Genomic DNA, 14,354 nt, shown 5'->3' on the forward strand with positions numbered 1-14,354 from the left:
AATAATACATGAAGACAACTTTTAACTGTTTTTTTTCTTTTTAGGGTGTGTGTGTCTTCTTCTCCTTAACAGGATTATGCTCTTGAGTAGCACTGTAGGGATTCCTGTGAATCCTACCATAACTCCAGCAGCAACAGCAGAATGAAGCTTTGTTAATTATACTCTAATGATCAGGGAGGCTTTACTATTTATGAATAGAAGAGTTATTTTGTCAAGCCAAATTGTGATCATGTGGTTATTCAAATATTTATAGATTTAAAGCTGAATTAGAGAGTACAGTAAAATATGCAAAATGTTAACTCTTAATTTCTAGGATTTAATATATTCCCTTCCTCTAATTAGATGTCTCTCTTTCCTTTCTGCTTTATTAGAACCCAGTTATCTTGTTGCACTTTCAACTTCTGCTGATTATAATACAGAAGTTGCATGTGGCTTGGAAAAATGTCGTTGTTGTTTTGATGCATAGTTAGCTCAGTCTCTGTTTAAATATCTTGTTGATTGTCCACTAATATGTGATGAACATATGAAATCCTCTGCACACAATAAAATGGATTCTTACAAATCAAAGCAGAAAGGGAAAAATGCTTTAATATTAGTCACAAAGCTTCATTTATGTACTACTGAAGATTGTTGAAGGATAATGAAGGAACACGATCAAATATTATACTACATAACGAGAAATAGTCCCTTATCTTTGTTAGTAACACTTTATTAAAATGCAAAATTGAAATAAATATAATTTACTTTGCATTTATATTCATTTTTCATCTTGGACAGTGAAAATAAACTACTCATTCACTTTTGTTTATAGTCTGTTTCACTTCCTGCTTCTCATGCATTAATTAGGCTAATGCTTGGGAAAGTAAATTTAAAAAAAACAAAACAGTTTTCATTAACATTTTTTTTTCTCTTGAAGAATGTACTGTATTCCTCCCCCTCCTCCCCAAAACAAAACAGCAACAAAAACCCCAACACACCACCCCAGGTGTTGCTGAAACAATTTTTATAGTGGGGGTGGTGAGAGCCATTGAACCAAACTGTAAACCCTGGATATGATGGAACCCCCTTCAAGCCAGGGGGTGCTACAGCACCCCCTGCACCTCTAGTTCCAGCCCCTGTACACCAACCCTTCCTAAATTTTGGTCCTAAACAGGGCTGTCGATTAATCACAGTTAGCTCACACGATTAACTCAAAAAAATTAATCATGATTAATCGCACTGTTAAACAATAGAATACCAATTGAAATTTATTAAATATTTTGGATGTTTTTCTACATTTTTATATATATCGTATTCTGTGTTGTAATTGAAATCAAAGTGTATATTATTCTTGATTACAAACATTTGCACCGCGAAAGATTAACAAAAGAAATAGTATTTTTCAATTCACCTCATACAAGTACTGTAATGCAATCTTTGTGTCGGGGAAGTGCAACTTACAAATGTAGACTTTTTGTTACATAGCTGCACTGAAAAACAAAACAATGTAAAACTTCAGAGTCTACAAGTCCATTCAGTCCTGCTTCTTGTTCAGCCAATCACTAAGACAAACAAGTTTGTTTACATTTACAGGAGCTAATGCTACCCTCTATTTATTTACAGCGTCAATGGAAAGTGAGAACAAGCATTTGCATGGCACTTCTGTAGCCAGCATCGCAAGGTATTTATGTGCTAGATACACTAAACATTCATATGCCCCTTCATGCTTCAGCCACCATTCCAGAGGACATGTTCAGGACACCGGTTAAAATAATAATGCATTAATTAAATTTGTGACTGAACTCCTTGGGGGAGATTTTATGTGCCCTGCTCTGTTTTACCCGCATTCTGCCATATATTTCACGTTATAGCAGTCTCGGATGATGACCCAGCACATGTTGTTCATTTTAAGAACAGTTTCACTGCAGATTTGACAGAACGCAAAGAAGGTACCCATGTGAGATTTCTAAAGATAGCTACAGCAGTTGACCCAAGGTTTAAGAATCTGAAGTGCCTTCCAGAATCTGAGAGGGATGAGGCGTGCGCATGCTTTCAAAAGTCTTAAAAGAGCAACACTCCGATGAGGAAACTACAGAATCCAAACCATCAAAAAAGAAAATCAACCTTCTGCTGGTGGCATCTGACTCAGCTAATGAAAATGAACATGCATCAGTCCGCACTGCTTTGGATTGTTATCGATCAGAACCCGTCATCAGCGTGGACGTATGTCCGCTGGAATGGTGGTTGAAGCATGAAGGGACATATGACTCTTTAGCGCATCTGGAATGTAAATATCTTGCAACGCTGGCTACAACAGTGCCATGCAATGCCTGTTCTCACTTTCAGGTGACATTGTAAACAAGAAGCTGGCAGCATTATCTCCTGCAAATGTAAACAAACTTGTTTATCTGAGTGATTGGCTGAACAAGAAGTAAGACTAAGTGGACTTGCAGGCTCTAAAGTTTTACATTGTTTTATTTTTGAATGTATTTATTTCCTGTAAATAAGTCTACATTTGTAAGTTCAACTTTCATAATAAAGAGATTGCACTACTGTTCTTGTATGAGGTGAATTGAAAAATTTTGTTTTGTTTTGTTACAGTGTAAATACTTGTAATTAAAAATAAATATAAAGTGAGCACTGTACACTTTATATTCTGCGCTGTAATTGAAATCAGTATATTTGAAAATGTAGAAAACATTCAAAAATATTTAAATACATGGTATTCTATTATTGTTTAACAGTGCGATTAATTTTTTTAATCACTTGACAGCCCTAGTCCTAAACTTACTTGATGGTATCTAGTGTTTAAATTTATTTTTTTTCTCATCTGATACGGGTGACAGATACGATCTGAACACTCTTTGTCATGTTTGTCAACTGACCTACTGAATGGTTCATAAATAATTATAGTTATGAATGACTGTTAATATTGGAGAACTTGACACTTATTGTGAAGCAAGGAATTTGTTATCCTGGTTTTCATGCCATAGTCACTGAGGACTAGATCTGCAAATTCACTGAGGACTTAGCCTCAGCATTACAATGCCTAAGTTAACCCTGCTGCCTAATGGTATCCACAGCCCGGAGTTAGGCACCCAGACTCCCTATACAGTATATAGGGAGAGTTAGGTGCTGAGAAATGAGATCTGCAAAACCCAGCAGGGTGGGTGGAGAGCTGCTTAAGCTAGCCAATAGGTCACACTCCTCTCCTTGGCATTTTCTATCTAAGTGCCTAAGTCTGGGTCAGAGGGAGGCACTTATCTCTGCTTGGGATCCACAGTCAGGAACCTTCTCCTGGAGTTTGGCACGTAAGCCCTTCCTCACAAAAAACGGGAGGTGACAGCTGCCTTTAGCTCAGAACACCCAGCTAGTATGCAGGGGACCCCTCTGCCTGATTTGAAGCAAGGGTTTGAATCCATATCTCTCACTTCTCAGTAGAGTGCCCTAGCCAGCAGGGTATTGGATATTCTGGGGTAGGTGTCTGTCAGTCTTCAATGACTGATTATTTGTACACAGTGGAATGGCTTCAACAAGAGACAAATTCCAATGTGTACATATTTTAGCATTGGAACAGGGAATTGAACTTGGGTCTCCCACATCCCAGATGAGCCACTGGGCTATAGAGTTATTCTCAATCTTTCTCTGGCCTAGTTCCCACTTGGGTTTAAGCATGAGGTTGGCACCTGGGTGTCAGGACTAAAGCACCTGTGCTTATGCCCAGCAGCAGATTATTAGGTATCTAAGGGACTTTACTGGGGGAAATGTAGCCACCTATAGGATTAGGCGGCAGCTGAGTGGGCGTTTTTAGCATCTGAATTTTGGATTTAGGCAGCTAAAGTGGCAGTTAGGCTAGATCCACAAAGGTATTTTAAGCAATGCTACTTAAAATGCCTAAGTCTTAACGACTTTAGAAAATAATGCCAATAGAACATGTTCTTGCATTCTCAAACACAACTGCTGGGAGAAACAAAACACGAATTACAAAACCGAAATAAAAAAGTCTTGGCAGTTATTTTAATTCTGTTTTATTGCAATGCTTCAGTGCTGTTGGATGAACAGAAATATGGGCAAAGTACTAAATCTTCTGGTTCTGCCTGTTGATCAAAAAATCCTTATTTTATTTCTGGTGGTGGTGTCAGTGAGTTTTATATGAAGTCACAGTACTTCGACACCAGAAGGGCACTTACAATGAAACATGCTCAAAGATACTTAAAGGAGGGAGATCTATCAAAAGATTTAGAATTTTGAAAGGTTGGAAAGTTCAATTCCTTAAAGGGCTACTGTCAAGTTTTCATAGTTTTTAATTACGGTAAGTTTTCATTGTTCCTAGACTTTGAAAATATGTTGTCTTTTGCCACCAGTTTTGACCTTTTTTGTAATTTGGCATGCTCCTTCTGTTTCATACAGAATATGAGCCAGTGGTGGGCAACCTGTGGCCTGCATGCGGCTCATCAGGGTAATCTGATTGCGGGCTGCGAGACATTTTGCAGACATTGACCGTCCACAGGCATGGCCACCCGCAGCTCCCAGTGGCTATGGTTCACCGTTCCCAGCCAATGAGAGCTGCGGGAGGTGGCGCGGGCTGCAGGGACATGCTGGCAACTGCTTCCCACAGCTCCCATTAGCCGGGAAAAGAGAACCGTGGCCACTGGGAGCTGGGGCAAGTCGTGATGGTTAACATCAGCAAAATGTCTCACAGCCCACAATCAGATTACCCTGATGAGCTGCATGTGGCCCACAGGTTGCCCACCACTGATAAAAGCCGTTATGTCTTACTTGGCTGACGTGTTTGACAACAGCATTAGTAATAACGTTAGTACAACTCTAGATAACTGGTCTTTAGTCCCTTGGCTGTCTCGCTCTGCTGAACTAAAATATTTTATGGCGATTGATAAACAATTTGTGTGACATTAGTATGCTACATTTAAATAGGAAAAGTTAGAATCAGGGAACAGTCTTGACAGGATTATGGTTATGGAATAATACAGTAAACTCACTCGGGTCTTTTATGAATGTAATTAATTATTGGCATAAAAATTATTATTAAATTATTATAAAATAATTTTATAATTATAAAAATTATTGGCATGTTATATATAACAAAACAATCAAATCACGACAAGGCTTTACATTATTGCCTTTTTATGACTTGGTTAGCAACAAGAGATTGGCTTGGTAGAGTTTTTCATTGGCAACGAGAGTCTTGGGTGAGCTTTCAGCAGTTGTTAACCCAGGTGGAAAATCTAATTTATTTTCAAGTGTTTTTCAGTAAATAGTAGCCAGATTGTTAGTCTTAGAGCTCATATAAAAGGCAAATGATCTCCTTTCATAATCATCCAATATGCGCTGATCCTTTTTCTCTTCTTTAGGTAGTGACATGATTTAACAGAATGTCAATATCAAAAATGCTATCTTGTACTCTTTGTTAATTGTAGTTGGCCTTTGTCACATGCAGTTAAATGCTTCTAGACAAAATGTACAGCTGTCAGTTATTTAAAAAAATTAAAATGGGAAGATTAAATTAATATGCATAGTAATTTTCTTCAGAATTCTATTTATGGGTGACATTGCAGCCTTCTTCAGATTTCCATTGGTAACAGTTATATTTTGTGTGTGTGTGTGTGTGTGTGGACTTTATATTTCATATGTGGTATTTCTCAATCTGCTTTTTTACCTCATTATACTATATTGGTTATAGAAATGGGTGTTTCAAACTGGACACAGACAGAAATGTACACATCTATTTTCTGATGACATTGTCCCCACAGTAGTTAAATTAGAGTAATTTGTGAGCTTGAGTTTTATTACTGTTTTCTGGTGATCTTTGTAGCCTTGTTAAAGGGTGGTGTCAGTCTCTTCTTCATCAAAGGAAACTTCTGATATATAGATCTATACGTTTATATAGCCTGCTGCTTCCCTGACACTGTCTATGTATGTCTATACTACCTGCTGGATTGGCGGGCAGCGATCGATCCAGCGGGGATCGATTTATCGCGTCTAGTCTAGACATGATAAATCGATCCCCGAGTGCTCTCCCATCGACTCCTGTACTCCGCTGCTGCGAGAGGCGCAAGCAGAGTCGATGGGGGAGCGGCAGTAGTCGATTCACTGCGGTGAAGATACCACGGTAAGTCGATCTAAGTACGTCCACTTCAGCTACGTTATTCACGTAGCTGAAGTTGCGTAACTTAGATCAATTTCCCCCCGCCGCCCCCCTCTCCTCCAGTGTGGACCAGGGCCAAGTGAGTAGGAGGCCAAGTTCTCACCCTTCTCAAAACCTACTTCCAGTAGGGTAGATGGCCCTGGAACCTTTCCTCATGTTCTTGCCACCCCCTAGCGAATGAAACGTAACCTGTTTTATGGGGAGAGGACTCCCGTCAATGTTACTTGATGATTTAGTGTCTTTCCTGAAAACTAAAAGAGACTTAAGAGGGCAATCCCTCAAAAGAGATGCTTTCTGCCTAGAACATTGGAGAATGAATAGTGGGTACGTATTAGGCATTTATGTTTTTTTTAAATATACAGAAGGATATTTTCTTCCCCTTTATACCTGTTTAAAGTCCATCTGAATTTTAGTATGTTTGCATATTTCTGAAGTCTGTGAAAAGTTTAAACTCAGTTCCTAAGAGGTTTTTGCTTTTTCTCAAATTGCAGTAAAACTCCTAGTTCCCTGGATTGATGTCCAGAAACTGGAAAGAACCTCCAATGTCTTTATGACTGATATCATCCGTATTACCACTTCAAGTAAAGAACGAGACTTCTCCATGTTCCTTAATATTGATGAGGCATTCAGGATAATGGAGCAGCTGGCAGACGTAACACTCCGAAGGCTACTAGATAATGAGATCTTTGAACTGGATCCAGGTCTGCAGGATCCTACTCAGATTACAAAAAGGTAAAAAGCAAAGTTCTTGCAAGAAGAATTATAGAAGTACATTTCCCATTTTTCAGTATTTTATTTGCTTGGTAGTAATTAAATATTGAACAGCTGTGTCTTCAGGAAAACCAGACTTTATAATATATTCGATCTTCTGGAATAGAGTTTTTCAGTGTGTATGCAACTCGTCTGGAGTAGGTATTCAAGTCACACCACTACGTTTTCTGTGTTTTCTGAAGTAACATCACTCCTTTTTTTTTTTTGTCTTTTAAAAGCACCATTTCATTGCCCAAAAATAAATTCCAACTGCCTTGAACAAAAGCACTCTTTGTTATGCTCTTTGTTCTGTGTAAACTTTCCAAGTGCCGATAACATGGTAATTATTGCTTGGGGTCACCTCTTCTTGAACTTCTGACAGATGGAAAGTCCCTACTTCTATTATTCTCATCGTTGATTTAACAGGGAGTTCTGGGAATCAAAACTGTAGTGAGAGATTCATATGCAATTGTCTGTACTACCCTTGGCCTTTCATTCCAAAGAATCCCAACATGTATAGTTTCTTTCTCTCTCTCTATTCCTCACTCACCACTGAAATGAAGTTGACTCGGAGGGAGGAAAATGGTAGCCATTCTGTGCCGGTAACAGTACACAAAACACGCATGCATGCTCGCTCGCACTCTCTCTCTACTTTTAAGGAAAGTGAAACTGCAGAGGGAATTTTAGGTGGGCAGAATATAATGACCAAAACTGGAATTTGCCTAGGACACCCTTGTTGACATCATGGTGTCAAATACTTCTAGTAAGGGGGTGGGTCATTCCAGGTGTGTAGATTGTGGTTTTCCCAATTATACATCCAAGTCCCTTGACCCTGCAGTGAGAACTGTGCACTCTCATAAATATAGATCACTCATGCTACATGAATGAATGATCTGTGAATGGTTTTTAGGTGAGGAGAAGAAGTTCTGATGATGAGAATACAGATGTACAATAACTGTTTTCCGTTATTAATATGCTTCGGTTTTGGTGGCCATTTCTGCAATGATGCTAAAATTACAACCCCTTTTCTAAACTCCTGTGAATAGTGCTATAGGATCTTTAATAGCAGTTGAAGATTCCTATACACTATTATTTTCCCCAAGCATTTAAATTTACGCTTCATAGGTGAAGTCCTGGCTCCATTGCAGTCACTGGGCTAGGATTTTGCCTATTATGTCATTGAAGAATATATTCTGAGCAGTCTGTAAGTTTAATGAAGGCAGTAAGCAGTAACACTTACTTATGTACACCTATTCAGTGATGCCAGAGGTTTGTTTAAACTAACGAGTTCCTCAGAACCTCACCTTTTGGACTAAAAATATATTATGTCTTGAAGTAAAGAAACTAATGCACAGGAGCTATGACACCAATTGCACACCAGTTTTTTTTCTGGGGGATTCCTAATTTGTAATTTTTAAGTTCTCCTTTTCCCACTGAAAGACTCCTTGAATTAAAAATCTTAATTGAAACAAAAGTTAACACCCTCCACCCCCTCAGATGTAAATATTGAACTTAATAGACCTCTGATATACTGTAGTGTTAAGACCTTCAACTGAATCAAACTACAAATTGTGTCCTGAATCGAGTCTGAAAAGCAATACGTATATTAATGAACCAGCAACAGGAGCACAAATCAGCCCACACCTATAATCACACAGTTTTTTTCCTCCCCTTCCTTCCTTTTTTTTTTTTTTTAAATTTTTTTAAAGAAAAGAGAGAGAAGAAATAGTTTGCAAGAGAATTCCTGAGCCTGACATTCTGTAAACATGCTGGTGAGTGGTAACTTGAGAATACAAAGATGTTGAAATCCCATTTCCTGTACACAAGTTAGACAGGTAGTGGCTAGGTAGGTTCGTACTTTGATGTAGTATGATTCAGCAAGTTTATTTTTTGAATAGTGGCTAAACGAGTTGCTAATTCTGACATATTTGGGTTGAAGTGACTTTTTTTTCGCTGTTGTAATAGTTCAGGAAATACTAGTTCTCACTTAATTTTTCCCTGTGTTCTCTCTTTATAATTCCCTTTTTGGTCTTGGAAGCAAATATTAGAATGTATTATAATGCAATGTCAGAATCAATATAATAGGCCATTTCAGGGTGTATACAAATCATTTTAAAATAAAAAAATCTGATTCTCTCCCATCCCACCCCCCGCCAAATATACATTTATTTTTTGGGGAAACAATAATTTAAAATTTTAAAAATCTACGTTCAAGCCAAAATTTACTATAATCTATAAAAATCATTTAAATTAAATATAAGTAATAGTTAAGTGGTAGGTGTTTGCTGCCAAAGTTTTAAATAAAATCAAACCACTGAACTTGTTGAAGTCACTGGCTAAGTACCTGGAACCAGGGTTTGTTGTAGTTTTAAACCACCTTTTGACACCAGTAGCCTCTTCTGCAGGTTTAGAGAGAATATTTTCTTCATTTAAGGTTATTCAACTAGTTCAGTTTAAGGATGTCACTAGTCAATTCATAGTTGAGAAACCAATTGAGAGTTGAAAAAGCAGGGGAGCTTGTTTTTCCTTTTTCCAGTCTATGAATAAAAATGAGATGAGAGAATGAGACTTACTAGTTCTAAAATCTTGAAGGACAAAGTGACCAGAAAAAAACAGTTCGATTCACTAACTGCAATTACTTCCTTTATTTAGTAAATCCATTAGTTTTAAATGTAAAACATGTTTTGATAAACTCTTTTTCTTACATTTCCAGTACATCTAAGATCATTTTTACTAATTAAATAAAACAATTTTAAAATGTTGTTTTTGTGCATTCCAACTGAATTCCAATTTCCATCTAAATGCAGCTTTACACAAATCACGAGCCAAAAAAAAAAAAAAATTAATTGTAAATGAGAAACATCATTCACCGTTTTCTAACAGAAGATGTAAAAATTAAGGATCTGAATAAATGTATATTAAACTATACATAAATGTGCATAGATATTATGTACCCTCTGGGTTAGCAAAAAAGGGGACCAAATTACACCAACCAATGAGAATTAATCTTTCTTTAAGAAAATAACTAAAAAGTACAAATATAAAACAAGATTAAAATTGATATTTAAATAATGGTTTCCTGCCTGCTGATTTTTAAATCATGATTAAAATCAATTATTTAAATCACTTTAATTTAAATGAGTCCGCCCTGGGCCAAATATTATAAAAATGACTCCTTTACCCCACTCCCCCCCGTTAGTATTTTTTTATACTTGTTGATGCGTTGGACCAGGGGTGGAAAAACTTTTTGGCCTGAGGGCCACATCGTGGTTGCAAAACTGTATGGAGGGCCGAGTAGGGAAGGTTGTGCCTCCCCAAACAGCCTGGCCCCCGCCCCCTATCTGCCCCCCTCACACTTCCTGTCCCCTGACTGCCCACTTCAGAACCCCTGATCCATCCAACACCCCCCCGCTCCTTATCCCCTGAAAGCCCCCTCCTGGGACCTCCTGCCCCTAACTGCCCCCCTGGGACCCAACCCCCTATCCAACCCCCCCTGCTCCCTGAGTGCCCTGCACCCTATCCACAAACCCCCGTCCCCTGACAGCCCTCCTGGGACTCCCACACCTATCCAACCCCCCCCCGTCCCCTGACCGCCCCCCACCCAGAACCTCCGCCCCATCCAACCGCCCCCTGCTCCCTGACTGCCCCCCTGACCCCTATCCAACCCCCCGCCCCCCTTACCGTGCTGCTCAGAGCAGCAGGAGCTCGTAGCCCCACCGGAGCCAGCCACGCCACCCGCGCCGCCCGGGAGGAGCGGCGGGCCAGAACACTGGCGGTGCTGCGGGAGAGGGGAAGGGGCTGGGGGCTAGCCTCCGCAGCCAGGAGCTCTGGGGCCGGGCAGGACGGTCCCGTGGGCTGGATGTGGCCCACAGGCTGTAGTTTGCCCACCTCTGGGTTGGACACTACATTCCAGGGGCTTGTGGCAATTCTTTTAAAAAGATGCCTTCATTTCTCTGGAGAAATGAGAACTTGTGTGGAAGATCTTCACGTTCTGTATAAACTACACATGAAAAATAGCAGCTTATAATTATAATTCATATTTTAGAATCTCCTGTTTTCATCTTGCTGAAAAGTAATATAGGGCCCATCCCTGCAACCCTTTCTTTACTAATGCAGGTAGTTCTGTAATCTCAATGGGACTACATGTGTAGGGGCTGCTGGATCAGGTCCATATTTGTGACAAGAACAATACTGGGGCCTAGTTGCAAAGCAGATAGTAAATCAGTTTCCTTCCTGCTTAATGTAATGATGATGTTCGTAGACATGGATTGCAAAGGGATTAATGGCCATTTAAGCACACTCAAAAGCAAACTGAAGCTGAGGGGCAGTTGATAACGACAAAAGGCCTTTATTGCAAATGCAGTTCAGTGCCATGAACTGCACTGTTACATAGGATAACTCTTTTATCCAAAGAGATTAGATTTTCTTGCTTTGTGAGGGTTTGAAAATGCTGTTTTACTGCTTTCTTTGATTTTCCACTTCCATCTCATTCAGGATGTGTATAGGACAAAAACTTCTTGAGGAAATGGCCTGAGTGGAAATGTAATTGGGTGCATGCGGTGCCAATAAGATTTGAAGAGGATAATAATTTCTCTGGGCTGTTACGGTCTTAAATCCTTTTTCTTGTTGTGTAATGATGAGTTTCCAATCCATAGAATTTGAAGCAAAATATTTAAAGCAAAAAAATACTTTTGATTGTTAAACCAGTGTCAGAGCGGAATGGAAACTGGTTGATGAAATAGCTTGCATTACAAATGTTGCTTTCGTCCATGTGGTTGCTTCTGACAGGGAGGCTCAGAATATCAATGTGTTTTTAATAAACTGACAAACTTTTACAAATACTTCCCAGCTTATACATATCAGGTACTTCTCACCCCATGGGGGAAAAAATAGTGAGTAACTTTTCTCTAAAAGTGAGACGTCATCTAACTACTTACCGATGGAACATTGTCATTTAGATGCTTTATTCTGTCGCTGCATGTTGTTTTAATTCTTTGAATATGAACAGGCAATGACTCAACAAAACTGAGATCCTGCCAATATGACCCTTGTTGGTTTTAAAATATAGAAAACACACTTGACAGTGAGGATGCAGTCTGAAGTGTTGAAACACTGTCCAGGAATTGTTTTGGTCAGCCATATGTGTATTATTTCCTTTAAGTAAAAGACTTTTTAAAGGTAACTTTTAGGTCACCTATAGATGATCATAGTTTCAGTCTTACTAGTCACTCAATGTGCTGGAGACAAAGATAATCCTAGAATACAACAAGGTGCAAGTTGGGAATCCAGGCAAAAAAAAAAAGGGGGGGGGGGTATATTTTTCTTAACTTTCATCATCTCACTGGTACATATAAAAATAACGCTACTTGTTTTAGTTGCCTGTTGATTCATAAATATGGAACTGCCAATATCAGGAAGAAAAGAGGGAAGTTGCTTGAGTTTAACAGCCCCAGCACATGGGGACTTTGCACTCATGTTTCAGCGCTGGAGGGGTTTTGAAACTCAGAATGGAATCTTTGGAATCCCCTCCCCCTTTTTTTTTTCTTTAATTGGGAAGGGGGAAGATAACCTAGATGACAAGTTCTTTAGTACAGGGAATTTAGCTTATTTGCCAAACATTGTTCATGCTTCTCTGTAAATAATAAATCTTGACCGTGTCCTTATTTCAGCATAGGCAATGCCCCAGGGCTTGGGTCCACCACCTTAATTGAGTCATTTAAATTTGTCTCCAGGGTAATATCGTATTTATTACTGAAAAACTTACAGCTGATATCATGGGCCCATAGATCTCAATCTTTGCTGTATCGCATTTAAAGGGTTACCTTTCCTGTTTCAGCAACTAACTTTAGAGGTACCTTTTTTTTAACTGCCATAGATATTTTATATGCTGTACTTTTGCTGGGAGATATTTATGAGGGCATGCAGTTGCTGAGAGGTGGAAATGCATAGCATTTCTCTTTGGGTAACGGAATTCTGCTCTTCTGTTCCACTTGTGATTCTTTTCATATAAGTTTTCATCTCCGCCCACAGTGATGTGAGTACTGACTGCATTTCATTCTTGTGCTGACACTTATTCTCTTTCCCGTATCGCACAAAGCTGACCTCCATCTCAGCACCTTTCTTTAGGGCAGTCGTGGATGAGGTGTGGTCTCCTGGTGCAGCTGTCTGATCTTGCTTCGTGAGTCGTTCAGAATAGGCAATTCCAGTGATGTTAGGATTGGCATCCTTCCCTAATGACAGGAGGCTACGGTTATGTCTATATGTAAACTCCTGGTTCAGGAGCCAAATTAGCGATCGACATAAACCAGAAGAGCCACAGTTGTGTGAATTCATTGTTTCATATACTGTGGTACTATGTATTCATATTTAAACCGTATGGCAGGGGAACTATTTAGTTTTTATTATAGATATATATTCTCACAGCAAAATGACTGACCAAGTATTATTATTTTATCAACTACAGTTGGTTAATAACATAGTAAAAACATCCTGATTGGTTAATAATTAAATCACACAGTGTTTTAATATCATGTGCTACAAAGAGCTGCAGGAGATGCATTAAAGAGCCACTTGTGGCTCGAGAGCGAGTCTGAGTAACGCTGGTGTAGACACTCACTGCACTGATGAGAGGAATTCTGTTGCTGTAGTTAATCCAGCTCCCCGAGAGGCAGTAGCTACAATGCTTTCGTTGACCTAATACGGTCTGCACTGGGGGTTAGGTCAGCTTAACTATGTTGTGCAGGGATGTGGATTTTTCATACCCTCGAGCGTGACGTAGCTGGGTTGACTTAATGTTTTAGTGTAGGCCTGACCCAATGCACCCTTTTTCCCCTAAAAAACCTTCATGTGGTGTTGCAGTGCGTGTCATCATGCCAAAAGGCAAGTACGCACTTTGTGAATTTATATAGGCTTTAACATAAATTTTGTCAGCTCAAAGAGAGGTGAGGCTAATGAGTCAGGCCACTGTGGCAAAATAAAATTTTAAGATACTTTAAGACCTGTTTTGGTTGAAACACTCAGTGTATCTATGTAATGTTGTTACTTTACTAGCTATGAGTTGCTGTCCTTCCTCCACAGTAACAGAAATCCAGCCAGACGAAAAGAAAACTTAAAAGGAAAAAAGCATAAATGTTCCCATTTTAATATAACTAGTATTGGTGAGCACCATCAGCCGTTGCAAGTTGCCAAAGTTACAGCAGTATTTTTTCTTGTTCCTGGGTAACCTCTCTGAAATTCTTAAATATATCAGATTATTTTTCCTTCTTAACTGAGTATTGTCTGTATGTGGCTGCCCCCGTCCCTTTTAATTCAGATGTATTCTAAGATATGTCTCTGTCTATACTACAGAACTTCTGTGTTTGATTTTTGGTGGGAAGGAAGGCTGATCTTGGAAAGTATTAAACTGGGATTTGGGAGAGATTTGGATTCAGTTTGCAGCTCTGCCACAGATTTCCTGTGG

The 14,354-nt window shown here is 39.2% G+C and overlaps 1 protein-coding gene across 4 annotated transcripts in view; it reads left to right on the plus strand.

Moving 5' to 3' along the window:
- TBC1D8 (TBC1 domain family member 8) overlaps positions 1–14,354 on the plus strand; it is a 73,715-nt gene that overhangs the window by 31,080 nt on the left and 28,281 nt on the right. For all 4 annotated transcript variants that reach the window (XM_075130459.1, XM_075130466.1, XM_048857687.2 and 1 more), the window contains one exon: positions 6,637–6,877. In XM_075130459.1, the coding sequence (XP_074986560.1) occupies positions 6,637–6,877 (241 nt within the window). The remainder of the gene's footprint in view (positions 1–6,636; positions 6,878–14,354) is intronic.

This window comes from Caretta caretta, chromosome 1 (genome assembly GCF_965140235.1).
Source record: "Caretta caretta isolate rCarCar2 chromosome 1, rCarCar1.hap1, whole genome shotgun sequence".
NCBI classification, from domain to species: Eukaryota; Metazoa; Chordata; order Testudines; family Cheloniidae; genus Caretta; species Caretta caretta.